At 48.0% G+C, this 17,181-nt stretch overlaps 1 protein-coding gene across 1 annotated transcript in view; it reads right to left on the reverse strand.

The window, feature by feature from the left end:
* Window positions 1-17,181, reverse strand: part of cacna1bb (calcium channel, voltage-dependent, N type, alpha 1B subunit, b) — a 186,360-nt gene that overhangs the window by 156,087 nt on the left and 13,092 nt on the right. Inside the window, exons 3-4 of the mRNA XM_035391563.1 lie at window positions 17,021-17,126; window positions 11,980-12,119 (exon numbers count right to left, since the gene is read on the reverse strand). Coding sequence (XP_035247454.1) covers window positions 11,980-12,119; window positions 17,021-17,126 — 246 coding nt within the window. The remainder of the gene's footprint in view (window positions 1-11,979; window positions 12,120-17,020; window positions 17,127-17,181) is intronic.

Raw genomic sequence — 17,181 nt, forward strand, 5'->3', positions numbered from 1 at the left:
AAAAAACGAATCTCACGGTGACAAAAATGTTGATATACCAACAGGGCTCATTTTGCTTTATATCATAAATATAGATATGCAGTATATATACACACACACAAACACACACACCCACACATAGACATTATTTTCAGGTAATGTATTCCCCTGGAGAAATATCAGCAATCATGTATTTGATGGATTACAGTGCAGTGTTCCATTCGCACTGGCTGGTGGGATGGCATGGCTCTGCCCCAGAAGATGTGTGGAGCAACAGTTCATCATGCACGCACCGGAAAGAGGGAGGGAGGGAGGGAGGGAGAAACAGGGGAGGGTGTGAGAGGATGGGAGTGAAGGAGAGAGAGAACAAGATTAATGGGGGGGAGAGAGTAAGGAGGCAGTAAGAGTCTCTATGGTATATCACATTGGCCTAAAAATAGAGTAGTTTGTTATTGTGGTTATTATTACTGCTGCCGTTGTTACCGCCACAATTATTGGCATTACAATAAAAATGAGAGGGAGGGAGAGGAGTGAGAGAAGAAGGGAGAGAAAGAAAGAGAGAGAGAAAGAGAGAGAGAGGGAAAGTGAGAGAGAGAGAGAGAGAGAGAGAGAGAGGAACAGAGCTAAAGGGAGGAAGTGAGAAAGGGCAAGAAAGGGAGAGAGGGAGGAAGAGGGGGGGGGGGGGCGAGCACCCCCAGAGCACGAGGCCCAGCGGAGCGACTGGCAGAAGAGCTGGCGTCGGCCGACAGCGACCGCACCGAAATCTCGCCCCGCGCCCGCACCCCCCCCCCCCCCGACCCGCCGAGGCGGAACGCTGAGAGAACGGCCTGCGCTCCTCAGGACGAAAACGCGCCAGGGGAACCAGGAGGAGGGAAACCATCACACCACCGCCGTCCTATGGCTGCTCCTCCTGCCGTTCGCTGTGGTGGCCAGGGCCGTCGTGCCTGTCGGGGTTACTGCCGTTGTGGGTAAAGGGGAGCACAGCGAGGGCCTGGCCCTTTAAGAGAACTCATCTTCCCTCAATTTAAAGGAGCCCGTGTGTTTAATGTCCTCCCTGTGTTCGCGTGGGTTTACTCCGGGTACTCCGGTTTCCTCCCACACTCAAAGGCATGCATGTTAGGTGCGCTCCTGCGGTTGCCCTTGACCACGGCACTGGCCTCAGAACTGGAGTCGATCCCCGGGCGCAGCACAGGGAGGCAGCTGCCCACTGCTCCTAGGTAACTAAGGATGGGCCAAATGCAGAGGACAAATTACCCCACGGGGTTCAATAAAAGTATATCTTCTTCTACTTTCTTCATTCGACCAGACTTTTCTGGTAAAGTCACAAGGTACAGTAACGGTGACAGTCCACCCTTATTCTCCCAACGTACCGCGTCAGACCTCATGGGTCCTGGCTGGACGTGATGTGACCGTGATCCCATACAGGACTGAGCCAGCGCCGGTGTAAACAGCCGTTTAGAAAAGTAAGCTTATAATAACCGGCCAGAAAAAGAGCCAGACAAACAGGCCCTCCAGGACTGGAGATTTGCACACCTGCTGCAGCTCGCTGTCATGGCTGCAGCTGCCGCCGCTACTGGCTGTGAATGCCAAGGACGCCGATGCTGGTGCTGTTGCGTTTGCTTAAACCTTCTCAGTTGAGGTAATTTTTCTGTTAGAATAATATACTCAGTTGTTTGTGCCTTACGGGCTACCGTATTTCATGTTTTGCAGGTTTTGTGGAGCTAAGAGGCCACCGTAGGCGGGACTGGGTTGTCTGGGTAATGTGGGAATGAAAAGCAAAGCAAACACGGCTAAATCTAACATCGGTGTCCTCGTTCTCGAACACAACACTGGCGACGAGGACAGGTGCTGCTGTTATTTCCGATCGTCGCAGAAAGCACGACTCTCCAAATCGGCCTAGTCCTGAACAGGCAGCGGCCGCAAATCAAATTCATAAAGGCAATTTATGAGTCAAGGGCAAGAGTTCTGCACATGATATGATATTCCCACGGGTGACTCTTCTGGGGTGCCGTATGAACAGCGCTACGTGTCACCTCGTGATATTGCTTTAAAGCACACGGCAGTGTCTTCAGTTACTGCTCATTTTCCTGCTCGTCTTGGGCTCATCTGGTGGCAGAAACAGGAAGTGGGAAACTATGGGCCCTCGGGGGTTGTTTCGACAGCAGTGGCAAGCGGCATCGGAGAGTTCACGACCCCATCTCCACACTGCCGGAAGGCTCCAGGCTGAAGCAGCAGAACAGGAACACATGGCTTCATATTCACTTATTAATTTATTTATTTTCATTTGAAAAGCAGGACCGCGTTTGGCAAGGGATGTCCACTCCCAGAGATGGAAATGAGCCTTCCTTGCTAACTCTGGCACATAATAACAGAAATGTTATTAATGTGCACGGTCCCTGTCAAATAAATAAAATAAATCTTTTTTTGTCAGCCATCGTTTGTCCCTAACTTTGACAAGTAAACACAACAATGACACCTTTTCAGCAATCACAAAATTTATCTCGGCAAACTGTTTCCGTGAAGAAAAAAACTATTCCTTTTTTGCCTGTTAGACCTGTTGTGTACAAACGCAGGCTGAATCCCAGACCGCCTCGTTCTTTCCGAGGTTCTCTCGTTGAATGTTGCGGTTATAGCTCTGTGTGTGAAAAACTAGCTCGTCGGAAACAGCTGCTGACGCGTTTCTGTCCGACGATCGCTTTCCAGCAGTCGCAGGCAGCCATTCTCATCAGCCCGGCTTGTGAGAACCAAAAAAAAAAAAAAAACGCCAAATGCAATTTTGGAAAATAAAAACCATTCAGGCTCGCCGCAGACTCTCTCTCCCAGCTCACAGCTGCTCGTGAGAGCGATTACAGAAGGCTCCGGAAAGAACTGAAGATCTGTGACGTCAAGATGGTGCACAATTTTCAACATGTTTGCTCTGCTTTTCAGCAACAGCGATAGAAAACGAAGAAACTATTTGGGACTGATATTTTTGGCGAAAATATATATTGCCTGTTACAGCCCTAAGAGATAAGGACACAGTGCCAAATGTATCTACTTTATCTGGTAAAAAAAAAGGTTATTTAAGGGGGTAGAGTAGGACATAGGAACACTAAAGCATGCCTCTCCCCACAGCAAAATAATAATGAAATTCAAAACCAATGACATTACCAAAAAAAAAAAATGTATTCAATTTTGGAAGAGAAAAAAGCCTAATTGAACCACAAAGTACCATCACTTCTGTACAGGAGAGCACCCTCTCCAGGGAGGGGCATCACAGATGGGTGGGGCATCCAGAACAGGGTACCCAGAAGCAAGCCGTAAGTGCATGACCAAAAAGGGAAACACAGACTGCATTCTGCACTGGCAAAGACACGTGACTAAAACAACAAAATGGCCGTCATCGTCCTTTTGACAAAGCACGCGTCAAACAGAACGTGATGAATGAGCGTCGGCGCGGAGCAACGCTCAAACAATTATGTCCCGTTTATCTGCGCTAACGATGGCTGGTTTATGAAAGACTGTGATCACAGCATCACCCTGTAAACAGATGTGGGTATGCGGTTGGGCAGAGAGACACACACACATACACGCACACACACACACACACACACACACACACACACACACTCACACACACACTCACACACACACACACACTCACACACACACACACACACACACACACACACTCACACACACACTCACACACACACACACACACACACACACACACTCACACACATACACACACTCACTCACACACACTCACACTCACACACTCACACACACACTCACACGCACACACACACATACACACACATACACACACACTCACACACACACACACACACACACACACATACACACACTCACACGCACACACTTTCACACACACACACACACACCCACACACACTCACACTCACACACAGACACACACACACACACACACCCAAAGAAAGGAAACAGCCGTGAGAAAGCGCCGTCGCCGTGCCGCGCCGCGGCGGAGGGGAGCTGATGTTTTGCGGCGTGCGTTTCAAACGCGGACGTTAGAGGCCCATTCACGCCGTCAGAGCGAGCCGAAGCGGAGAGCTGCCCTCTCCCGCGCCCGCTTTGAAGCCCACAATGGCTCTGATGTCCCGCGGGGGGACATGAAAGGATGCCAGCCGAAACGCGCTCATTTGAAGTCACATCGCCAACGCCACCACGCGCGGCGGCGCGCGTCTGTACCCACCGCTACGGCTAGCGGAGTACAGCCTCGGTCTTTATCCATGCGCTTCTTTCTCTATTTCTCATGTTTTCACCCCCCTGCTCAAAGACAAACAGGACGTACAAAAGGAAAAAAAACATATTCCAGCTGCCGAGGCAACCCGGAATTAAGGAGAAATTAGGAAAACCAGGGCCTCGATTCATTTCATGCAGCACGGATAGTAGAAACGCTAACAAGGGAAACGGAGGTTGAAATGGCAGAGCAAATATGCTTATTTTTTTATTAAATATGCTAATAAATTAAAAAAAAACAGGAAATATGCTTTCCTTCCTTCTGTGTGACACCCTTTTGGTAGTCACTCCATGTCAAATGCAATGTCAACAAATACTGGATGATTTGATGTTATTTATCCTACACACATAACATAAACACAAGAGACAATTAGCAAACAGGGAAGAGGAAGAAATTAAGGACATACAGGCCTGGATTCAATTATCTTCTTATAGCCTAACCTCAGCATTTAGCCTTTTCTTCCTTGCAGAAACAGGCGGGTAACAGAACTGAACTGCGCCAGTGAGCCAGCACTTGCATTTGACTAACTAAACATACGAATAATAATGACCGAATCCAGACACCAGCATTAAAATAGCCCGCCTCTGCACGTGGGTGACCATGAGCACGGCCTACCGCAATACGATGAGCATCCCTTCTGATGCAAGAAGCACCTGGGACACGGCTGGGTTTCTGAATCCGGTCCTGGAGGGCCGCAGGACCAGTTCACAGAATGTTTTCGCACCAGCGGTAACACCAAAGTGGGCCATTGACCGAAATAATCAACGCACCTCATTTGCAAGGCCTTAACCTGGCTGCTCATTGAAAAAAGGAGACCACAAGAACCCGCTGCGGACACTGCAGCCCTCTTTAAGACTTGAGTTTGACACCGCGGACCTCAGACACTCTGCTTCTCATACTGCTCGCGCTCTGAGATCTCAAGCCACTGAAACGGTTAACAAGCACACTGACCGCCCTACCCCCACACCCCCCATCCCCCCCGCCACCCCCAACACCGCCTCGCCACCCACACAAGCCGTCTCCCATTAATTAAAGACCAACTCACTGACCGCAAACTGACAGTTCGCGGTGGAAGAGGAAAAGGAAGCCGATACACAGCCAAGGCCCGCCTCCAGCTGCGACGGCCAATCACCAGCCAGAACCCGCCCCCAAAACACTCAGAGAGACGCATATTTCACGAGTGGGCACATTTTCTGTCACCCTCACCCCTCAGTAACATTTTGCCTCACATGTTCAAATATGTCATCAAATATTCTTTACATTTCAAAACAACAGCACGTACTTGACAGACCCTATAGTTGGCTGTTGGTCACCCTCCGCACTCCCACCCTCACCCCACATAGAGACAGGCCAGACAGGAGGTGGCACAGTTACATCTTTTTTTTCCTCAGTCATGTTTGTTTTTTTGTTTGTTTGTTTTTTTTTTTAAAGGTGTTGTGGCGCTTTAGCCTGCTCCCTCTCCTCTCGAGGGCGAATCAGAGGAGAGCCCGCCCCCCCCCCCCCGACGCGCGGTATCGACCCGGGAGGCGCGGGGGGCAGATTTATTCTCTTATTAGCGCCTCCTGACGCCTGATCGGGGCGCATTAAAGGTCTGCCACTGCCTACAGGGACATGGGGACCGGAGCCCCTTTCATTAGGACAGCGCCTTATCGACCTGTCCAAAAGGTGAGACGCAGAGCCCCAGACTCACCCCCAGGGGGCGCCAGCGCGTCCGCACACGTACGCCGCTGTCCGCGGTCAAACTTTTCACGTCCGTTGAGCATTTAAAGCAAAAAAGCTTCAAAACTGCCCGTTCATAAAAATCAATGAAAACGTTCCTGTCCATCAGTCCCAGAGCTCGGGAGTGCGTCTGTCACGGAGGACGACGGTGCTGACCCCCCTCCCCCCTAGTCAGGGATTGGGGGTCAGGCCAATGGACACGTTAAAGCAGGGGGGGGGGGTCTGTGAAAGTCTCAAAGGAGTCTTATCAGAAAATCTGAAAGAAAAAAAAAAACGAATCACTTATACTTGTTTCAAAACTGGATTAATTACACGTTGTTTTAGGATGCCATTTTGGGCACAGCACAAGATGGCCGACTGTCGATCCAGCAATGCACACCCCCCCCGTCCCCGTCCCCGGGTGGCCAGGGGTTCGATTCCCCGCCACGGCACTCTGGTCCCATCACTGACTGTAATCCTCTCTGATTTTCACTGTCTAAATAAAGGAAATAATAACGAGGATGGAACGTCCACTCTCCTTTAAAAACAAAATTACACGTTTCAGACTTCGATACAGTGAAATGAACCGTTCTTTACTTGCCATTTGTGATCACTGTAATTATTCAATAGTAACTAAGTATATGCCTCGCAAGACATAATGACATCTTTTAGATACGCTCCCATGCACTAGTGATAAATAGCCACTGCCTTAAGCTTGGAGTGGGTGGTGGGTTGTGGTGTTATTAACAGTTTCATTGAAGTTCCTCATCCATAGGGTGACCCTGGTTCAAGGGTCTGCACAGTAAAAAGACTAGCGTCTAGTCACCAGCAGCAACCGAGCCAAACTTCATGTTCATGTTTAAATCCAACATTCAAGAGAAACAATAACAAGAGCGTGGAGTTCCGGTAGTTTCCATGGCAGCCAAGAGGCCTTCGGTACAAAGTCGGTTTAATTTAAAACCACAATTACAACGATGATTTTGATTCCGAGCGTTTCAGTTCCATGATTTTTCTTCTTTTCTTCAATTACAGTCAGAGTGATTCACACAGCAGTGGACCACATTAAAATGTAAAAAAAAAAAACACTAAATGAATAGCTTTACAAAAAAAGAACATTTTCAGTGGATTGTTCCTTCAACTAATCCGTTGCCCAGGTTAACCAGGGAATGTCAAGCCTGGCATACAGTATGCAGAGATGGACCGTTAGCCAACAATCCTGTCTGTTCGAAATCAATCAAATGCCACTGACCTGAAGAGTGGCGCTATCTAATCCCCTGCCCCCCACCCCCCCCCACCCCCCGCCCCCCCAACCCCCCAACCCCCAACCCCCCCTCCCCTCAGCTGAGTGAGGGAATTTCAAATCTGTGGGAAGATCTTTTTTCAGCAGTAATTAGCTTATTAGTGTTTCCCTTAGAAATCTTTATTAGTGGGCTGTGGCGTTTATGGGGGGGGGGGGGGGGGGGGGGGGGGGGGGGGGGGGGGGGGGGGGTGAGGTGGCGTTTAGTCTTCTGGGAAAAAGAAGTCTGAATTTAAATCATAACACGTAGAGCCGCCCACCGCGATCTAGAGAACGCTATGACCAGACGTGGCGTCCAAGCTATCGACAGCAACAGCAGCCTCCCGGCTGGATTTATTATTATGATACGAAGTCGCATTTCGTGAACAAAATGTCAATCGGAGAGCTACAGATTATTCTCATGAAAACCTGTAACTCCTTGCTACAGTAAAGTGAACTTTTGTTGCACATATGCATATACCCGGTTTTAGCATCAGTTCATTAATTTCATTAATAGGAGAGTTGAGAACAATGTGCATGGGCGCAGTTTGCTTTGTGTTTATGCGTTTAAGTTGACGTTTTTTGAGGGGAGCGATGGAGGGGGGGAACGTATTCACATTGCAATAAACTAGAAACAGTTCTAAGAGGAGGTCGGCGATTAGTGGGCGGGCCGCCCACCAATGTCTATGATAGGAGAAACACCGAAAAAAAAAATGTTGGCGGAGGCAAATCTGTTTGGGCGGGACGCCCAAAATAAAATCAATGCATGGGAAACACTGAGCTTAGACACAGACCTTTTGAAGAGAGATTCAGTCTCAGTACAGGGCTCAGTGAAAACACTGGGCTGCTGTCTGTGTATGTGTGTGTGTGTGTGTGTGTGAATGTGCATGTATTGGCTGTACATGTATGGTGAATGCAAATGTGTATGCAAGCGCGTCACATGCATTGTGCGTAAAAGTGCGCGCGTGTTTTTACACACAGAGCGTTGGGAAGCATCAGATGCTAACAGTGTCGGTCCTTCTCTTCCCATAGAGCATGGACACTCAAATCTGGACCTCAAATCCAAATCCAGCCCTGGTTTACTTTTCCCCCAGGTATCCCCCCCCCCCCCCCCCCCCCCGTACACTGATCACTCGTCCATATCCAGCAACAGTCCGAGCGCACGCACACAGATATACACGCACACACACACATGCACACGCGCACGCACACACACACACACACACGCGCACACACACACGCGCACGCACACGCACACACACACACACGCGCACACACATGTACACGCGCACAAGAACACGCACGCGCGCACGCACACACGCACACACACGCACATGCACACACTCACACGCACACAGATACACAAGCACACACACATGCACACGCACACGCGCACGCACACACGCACACACACAGGCACACACACGCATGCACACAGATACACACACATACACACACACACACACCTGACTGACACAAATGTAATGAACATCTCTGTAGTCACGGCATACAGAAGGCTATTATACTGGCAGCCCAGGAGCCAAATGCAGCCTTTTATAAATAGATCTATTCCTGGACCTATAATGATTAAATATGTTATTCCCATGTTTCAAAACTATGATGATGTCGGTCGGCATCTGCACAGCATCAGTACACCTTACTACATGAAACACAAAATGCAAGAGCTACACATATTTTCATATTTATTTCACATGCACAACACATTGTATTCATATGTTGCACAAACAGTGTGTGGAAAATGTTTGGCCAGGACACGCCCACTGAAGAAGCCAGTTGTGCGGTGTGAAAGGGGTTTAGAATAGGCCACAGAGGCACGCTGACTTATGAGACATCTTAAATGTGCTCACGGGAATACGCGGGTGATGAAGAGGCCCTAGCCGTGCGGAGATGTCTTGTAAACCTGCGGATGAAGTACCGTGCACCATCCAAGAAAATAATTATTCATCACTATAGCGACAGAACAGTGAGCCTTTTGGGTGACAGTATTCCAATTTGGGAACCTTTTTTCTTTTTTTTTTTTTTAATCTCATCTCTGGAATACCTCCAAGAGCATTCAACGGTCTCCCGATTCAACAGCACATATTACGCTCTACAGCGCCCCCTGGCATAGCTGTTGGAAACTGATTAATTTGAGCAGCACTGAAAGTCCCATTTTTGCAGGACACTCAAAACACTCACCCAAAAAAACTGTTCTGCGAGTGGCATTCCTTTTGAAATTCAGGACCTCACCTTGCTGGTTGCTGGAGTCAGGATGATGGTGATGTCATAATAATCACCATGGCAACGCTTCTGGGCAGGGCAGAGAAGGGTCTCAATTCACAGTGAACTGAGGACACCTTGGCAGCATGCATGCTGCCAGTTCTTGGCAAAACGCCACACATAAAATCCAAAATGTAAAGATTTATAGAACTTATTTAAAAAAATGTTACTGAACACCGTTTATTGGAAAATACATAACGGTTACTACGTCATACGTCAATTGAAACTGAAAAAATATCAAACTGTTCAATAGTAATATGAACCATTAGCTACACAGCCATTCAGTAACCATTTGCACTGATTATTTGTTTTTAAATGAACAATTCCAGGTTCAATTGCCATGGCCCAGATAGCACGATAGTGTCCTGTTCAACCACTGGGTTACAAGCCCAGTCCCTCAATCATTACATCTCACTGCTTTTCCTTCCCACTTGTTGGCCCCCAAGGAGACCTCATGGCCTACCCATGCCCCCCCCCCACGCCCCCCCATGTCCCCCCATGTCCCTCCATGCCCAGACAGCCTCCGCCTCCACTATACAGTTTTTAATTTGCCGTACTACCCCCTCCCCCCCCCCCCACTCCTTCTCTCTTCCCTCCAATACAGTATTTGCTTTGAGTTATTTGTTTATTGATTTCCAGAACGACCATCATGTAGTCCATAAATCCCCGCGCAAGAACCAGCTAGAGCAATGCCCAGTCCAGCCGTAAATCCAGAGAGCGGCGGCGCCGTATTTTACCGGGCAACGCGACGGCACCAAAGAACAACTATATAACATGGCCTTCGCTGGGGCTTAGTGCTAAGGCCCGTTTCAAACTTTCCACAGAATGAAAAACATCGTAGCTATAAAAGTTTTTTTTTTTTTTCAAAAATTGTTTGAATTCACACTGAAGGAAAGAGACGCCACAATTATTTTAGATCGCTCTCACGGCGGTTTTAATAGCGCGTCTCCACTAAATCGCGTCTGTCCAATCGCTGCTGTGCAGCTGTGTGTTCGCGCGGGACGCATTTCTGTTGACTGACAGGTGTGTACAATAACAAAAACGATCTCCGGATCGGTCGCTAATGAACGATTCATATTTTATTACTACAGTTTACTGTTCTCGGGGTAGATGGGCCTTCGTGTCCAGTGGTGGTTGAGCGATCGGTTCCATTACGCCTCAGCTTATAGCATCCAATCAGGTTTCCTCCCTCGGGCAAGGAACAGCATTCCGTTTTCACAAACTACCCATAAGCCCCTGCGCCAGCACGATCGAGCCCGTTAGAGCCCGGTTGTGGAACCTGGCCCGAGCCCCGCCGCTCTCTGAGGAGCGCTTCCCCCGAAAACCCAAAAACCCCACAGGGAGCACTCGCTGCCAGCAACATACCCACCCTCCAACAGCAGGGGGCGATATGCTCAGTGGCTGCACTAGCAAAATCTCATCCAGATATCGTTCCTTCAGTTCGATCTTCCTAATTAAGGCTTCTGTCCAGGTAGCAGCCAAAAATAACTAAACTAAAAAACTTAACTTTATTAAAAAAAAAAAAAAAAAAATGCAAGATCTGATTGGCTGATTAAATTGGCTTGCCTTGACACAACCAGCATGTGAGGTTCTGTGGGACTGTAATGTGTTTCCACCATGAAATTACTGCTACCGGGCAAAGCTGGTGCACAGACACTTCTCTCCTCGCCCATCAGTGGGACAGCACAGGGGGGAGCTCACAGAGGTGTGCCCAGCCTGGCGATGCCCTCAAAGGCTTTCCAACAGGATGCCAGGCTGAAGAACCGTGTCGAATCGCAAGCCAATTTATTCAGCACTGCACATTTTTGCAAAAGATTCGTCACCGCACACTCCGTAGCACACACCGGCCTAAATCCCCACACAAACGCAGGTCTGGCAGGGACAGGGGCGACAGAACGCGTGCAGCTCCTGCAGCAGGTCATCACGGACGGGTGGAGGTGGAACTCTCCACGTTCCAGGGGTGATGGTCATAGTCTTACTTGCTGTTAGACCCAACATCCATCTGGAAATCTAATGCTGCAGTGATCTCCCAGCAGCACAATCAGCGCGGCACGAAGCCCAGCCCCGCTCAACTGAAAGTGCATTCGCTCCCCTCGCCTTTCACCTCATTGGCTGTGTGCTGTGCCCCGCCCCCCCCCCCCCTCATAGGGCACCTTGTGTCCATCCACTCTACAGTGTCTGCATTTGACCTCAGGCCAATGTTTACGTGAGTGGTAAGAGAAATCCTCGAGCCATTTTTGAAATTATGTACTTCAAAAGACAACTTGGCCAGGGGGGGGTTGGAGGGGGGGGGGGGGCACAGACAGGGCAAAGGGAGGGGGGTTTGTGTGGTGCGGGGGAGGCATCTCAGCCAATCTTCCACTGGCCCGCCTCCATCTCCTCCTCCTCCATCTTTTCACCCGAGGTCATTCTAAATGGAACCCCCCCCCCCCCCTCCACCCCCACCCCCCCTTCTTGTTGTATTTTTCTTGTTCAGGACTCACCCGGTTAGGACGACCACGAAATCCATTACGTTCCAGCCATTACGGAGGTAGGAGCCTTTGTGGAACGCGAAGCCCAGAGCGATGATCTTTATGCCGGCCTCAAAACAAAATATTCCAATAAAGTATGGCTCTGTGTCCTCCTGTTCGGGAGAGGGGGAGAGACGGAAAGAGGGAGAGAGGAGGGGAGGGCTTTTTGTTAGAAGGAGAGGAGTGAAACAACTAACAGATGAACCATGAACAGAAAGAAAGAAGGGAATGATGAGAGCAAGAGAGAGAGAGAGAGAGAGCATGTAAGAGACTGAGTGAAAGAGAAGAGAGAGAGAGAGAGCATTTATTTTCCACAGAGATATGACACACACAGCGATGGTGGAGGAACACGTCGCTTTAAAAGCAATGAAATAAAAGACAGAAGAAGCAAAATGCACACAGTGAGAATGCCAGCATCTACTGAAATCCCTAAAAAGCAGCCGTCCCTCTTCACTGCTTTCATTTACACTGGCGTGATAAGGAGAGGCATTATTTCATTATTTTAAAAAAAGGAGAACAGGCAGTCAGCCCTGTGTATGTTTTCACTTAATTCAGGGAGGAAGACTGCAGGGAGGGCTCCAGATGGAGATGGGATCGCGGTGCCATGCCGTGGCAGGGGATGGAAGAGCGAATTTGCATACGGGCTGAGAGGCAGCTGTCCCACGGACTGGGCCGCTGCCTCCCCAGCCTGACCGCGTTACTGTAACCGGGCATGAGTCACGCTGCCCCTCTTCAAAGCACAGCTGTGTTTCACGGCCATTTCGAAAGCACTGTGCAGCCACCGAAAAAGTAAAAGTCGCTAGACAAAATAAAATGGACCATTTTATTTATTGATCGGTTTGATTGATTGATTGATTACTTTAGTAGGTGCCAGCTAGGTGGCAGCTATCTGTACATCTGTATTAATAAGACACAAATAACTGCATACAGTGTTTCAACAATCAGGCCTTAGGCTCAAAATCAAAGCCAATCTCTAATTAGCTTATTGAGGCTAAAGAGATTGCCCCACCAACTGGCGGGGCAGAAAGGAGATGCCCGCATAAGAAAGGGGGGCCATCAACATTAAGGCCTTGTTTTTTTGGACAGGCAGACCAGGGGGCAAGCCCAGAAACTCTTTTTAGACAGGCAGAGTTCAGGGCGGGGCCCCGTGTAATTACAGTCCCTCCCTTCCTTCCTTCCTTCCTTCCTTCCGTCAATACAGGAACGCAAGCTCCCAGACAAAAACAATGAAGCGAAAGGCGCACTTGGAAAGATGGCAGCTCCTCCTTATCTTATAAGTGTCATGTTCGGAGGGCAACACAAAAAGTACCGGAGCTGAATTAAGAGCTCAGGTCTGTGCATGTGCCTCAGTCTCCTGCTATGTGAGTCCATGGCCAGAGTCCTTCGGGGGCAAAAGACAGCCATTTATCAAAGTGGCTCTTTTCAAACCTGGGTGCCCAAACTACTTGGGATTGGCGTCATTTACTGCTCTTTGAATGAAACGGACAGCTCTAGCCGGGGCTTTTTAAAAATGCAATCAAGTCAAGCTGAATTAAAGGGTGGAAAGCACCTTAATTTAAGCATTATTACATTAACAAATAAGATTCAATTTGCAGGCATAAGCCTTGGCGTTCACAGCGGGCTTCTGGGTTTCACGCATGGAGGGGATGCAAGCCAAAATACAGACCTGCACGCACCAGCGCACACACGCCTTCATTAATATCAATTTTTAAAATCCTCTCAAGATGACTCTTTAAAAGCATCTCAAATAAATATGAAAGTTAAATGTCACTGAAAATATAAAAAATGAAAATCCAAGAAATCAATTTGTCTCTTGCATATTACGGGGCATTATAAAAATGCCACATTAATTTTAACAACATTATCCTTTTATGACATTACAGTACGCACTTTTCTTAACATTTCCGAGCTTCTATTAAGGTCTAGGTTTTGCACTCTGCAGTATCATATCCTTTTCAATACAGAAAGCAACGACCTGTATCACAAATTTGACTAGTCATGGTGAATACACATGACATACCTAGTTTTACCGTTTTATCATGAATAGCAGATTACAGTATATGGAGAATCACCATTAATACTGAAAATAAGTTATATTAAACCTACTTGGTTATGCTGACCTGATTAAACAGAAAACCTAGAAGATGTTATTTTGTATTAGTGGGAAATCATTTATAAGTCCATTTTTAATGGATAATCCACATTTAATATAATAAATCTAATAAAAGCTAATGAGGAGCAAACCCACTGAAGTCAGCTAGGGCTCCAACTGAAGAGCAAAACTCCTTGTGTGATGTCAGGGTTTGTTCTGCGCAACACAATGACAATAGCCGCCAACAATGAAACGAAAATGAATCACAGACGTGGGGTGTTGTCTATTTATATCTTCACATGTACGCTTCCTATAAAATCATGACTTATTCATGAGCTTTCTCCCAAAACTCTGCGTGTAACAGAGTTTTAGAAGCGACAGATCATTCCTGACGTACTTATATATATATATATATATATATATATATGTACCTTTATGTAATCAGGAATGCCAACAGAGAGCTAATTTCTCATTTAAAATGGCGACCCTGGGGGGCGGGGGCAGGCAGAGGGGAACAGCAGATCCAGGCACAGAAGGCCTGACGCTGTGCGGGTGACCGACCGCATTTCTCAGGCAGAAACGCTATTAATGTTTGCACAGCGCCGACCATTTTAATGCAGGATTTACACATCTAATTGGTTATTGGAGAAGACTTTCCACCACTGATCTCCATTACAAATGAGAACAGTTTTTTTTATGTGTAGCACTGAGGTTCATTGCAAATGTGCCTTTGCAGCAAACCATTTGTAGCAGGGTCGTATTTCATTTTAGTTGGCTTTTATTTACACAGTATCGTATTTTGAAAGATATAGGTGAGCATTTCCCAGTTTTACGAATAAACAGACACAGTTAAGCACTCTTTAAAAGATGGCAGGGTAAACTTGTGACAAGAGGCAAGATGCAAGAGGGAGGCTTTACTGTGCCGTTGAGCCTATAAATATGGCTACCTGTGGCATCAATCAGACATAGACCCATGACCACCTCAATGAATCAGAATCAGCGCTTCCCCTCTGATCCTCCCAATCAAAACTGTTCAGTGATCCCTTCAGGCTCCAGTCCAGCGTAAGCAGCAGAGGGAAGGGCATTTATAAAGTGACAGCAGGAAGTGGCCATACAGGTTTCGTTCTGTGTTGATAAACGAGACATAAACGCCATTATACTTCATTCTTTCTTTTTTTTATTCCCTGGCTTTGATCACTTCACAACAGTTAGTTTAGTTTACAGGCATTTAGCAGCTGCCCTTATCCAGAGCGACTTACATTGTATCCAATTATACAGTTGGATATATACTGGAGCAATGCAGGTTAAGTACCTTGCTCAAGGGGCAACAGCAGTGTCCTACCCGGGAATCGAACCCGCAACCTTCAGGTTCCAAGACCAACTCCTTAACCGTTATACTACACTGCCATTATACTACACTGCTGTCGGGCACCTTTTTGCAGCCTTTGACCGAAAGACGCGGCACAAGTCGTCTGAATGCCATCGAGTCGGCTCGCAGACGCGCGCGGGACGGACGAGATTCGCGGGACAGAACGATGACGCTGTCGGGACCCTCGAAAGGCTTTAACGTCCCGAGCAGCGGCATCCCCCCGAAGAGGTCTGTGCCTGCTTGTGGGCGCCCGACAACCGCACCAAACCAATAAGAGAGAACACAGCAATAGCGCGGAATTAAGACTTGACCTCCCTGCTCAAGTGCGCCATCCCCCTTCTCTTAAGAGAGACATTGCCGTCGGCCACTTGGCCCCTCTGATAGGGCGGCAAGCTTTGCTGCGTTTACCCTTTTAATGGCGTTGCTTAACAGCGAGGGGTTCTAAATGGCAGTTTAAAGAAGACACTGAGAGCAGTGTGGGGGGGGGATCAAAGAAGCTCAGCGGGGTTCTGGTTAGCTTGTAAAATAGAGCTGGTGAGGGAGTCTCTCTCTCTCCCTCTCTCTCTGTCTCTCTCTCTCTCCCTCTTTCTCTCTCTTTCTCTCTCTCTCATTCCCTCCCTCTCTCTCTCTGTCTCTCTCTCTCATTCCCTCTCTCTCCCTCTCCCTCTCTCTCTCTCTCTGTCTCTCTCTCTCATTCCCTCTCTCTCCCTCTCCCTCTCTCTCTCTCTCTTTCTCTCTCTCTCTCTCTCTCTCTCCCTCTCTAGCTCTCTCTGTATTACCAGTGGATCGTAATGATCCACTGAAAGAATAGGGGCAAGGAAGAATCTCGCACTTAGACATGCTGCACTGTTCATGCACCCCTCCTCCCCTCCTCAGTCTATTCCACCTGATGTATGATTCATACTCTTATAATCTGTTATCCAAGTACAAGAAGGGAGTGGTATTACAGGTCGTTCTGAGAAGATCATTTTAAATTTAATTCAAACAAGACCAGGTCAAAATCTAGTATGTGGCTGGACCTCTCCGGCCGACCAATGGTGTAACTTCACCACTCACTCAGTCACTCAGTCACAGACATTCGCATTTATAGGGCTGGCCCCGCTGTTGCGGTCCAGCCAAAGACAGGAAAATTGGGTGCAAAGTTGAAGGTACTGTAGCGACTCTGTATTGGTTAGATAATCGAGTGACTCCTTGTGGTAACACTGATGAAATCCTTGAAAAATTATGCGCTTTGCAACTTGGATGAACCAGCTGTACAGATTAGGCATTCAATTAAGAAAAGGCAGCGGCCTAGATACAATTAACATTTATCCTGAACTTTGACTTAAACACATCTATTTAATACAATATGTTAATCCTACAACCATTTTGATGAGTTCATTTTGGCAATCACTGAACTAGCCAACTGTCTGCATGTACACGGATACATGTACAGCGATCGAAACTCAAAGTTGAGGTCAAATGTTGATTGAGTTCAGCCTATCGTCCGCATGCTTGCTCAGACGTAAACTTGCGTGAGTTGTGGCGACGTAAAACAGGGCTTCGGCACTTACCAAGCGTTCGGAGAGCGGGGTCTTGTCGCTGGCGGGCAGATGCTGCTCCAGGGCCAGGACGATGCAGTTGGCGATGATGGTGGCCAGGATCATGTATTCAAAAGGAGTGCTCAAGTCAAGGAAGACAGTGGGATTGCCAGAGAAAATTGTTCACGCTTAAA

This window comes from Anguilla anguilla, chromosome 14 (assembly GCF_013347855.1).
Source record: "Anguilla anguilla isolate fAngAng1 chromosome 14, fAngAng1.pri, whole genome shotgun sequence".
Lineage (NCBI taxonomy): Eukaryota > Metazoa > Chordata > Actinopteri > Anguilliformes > Anguillidae > Anguilla > Anguilla anguilla.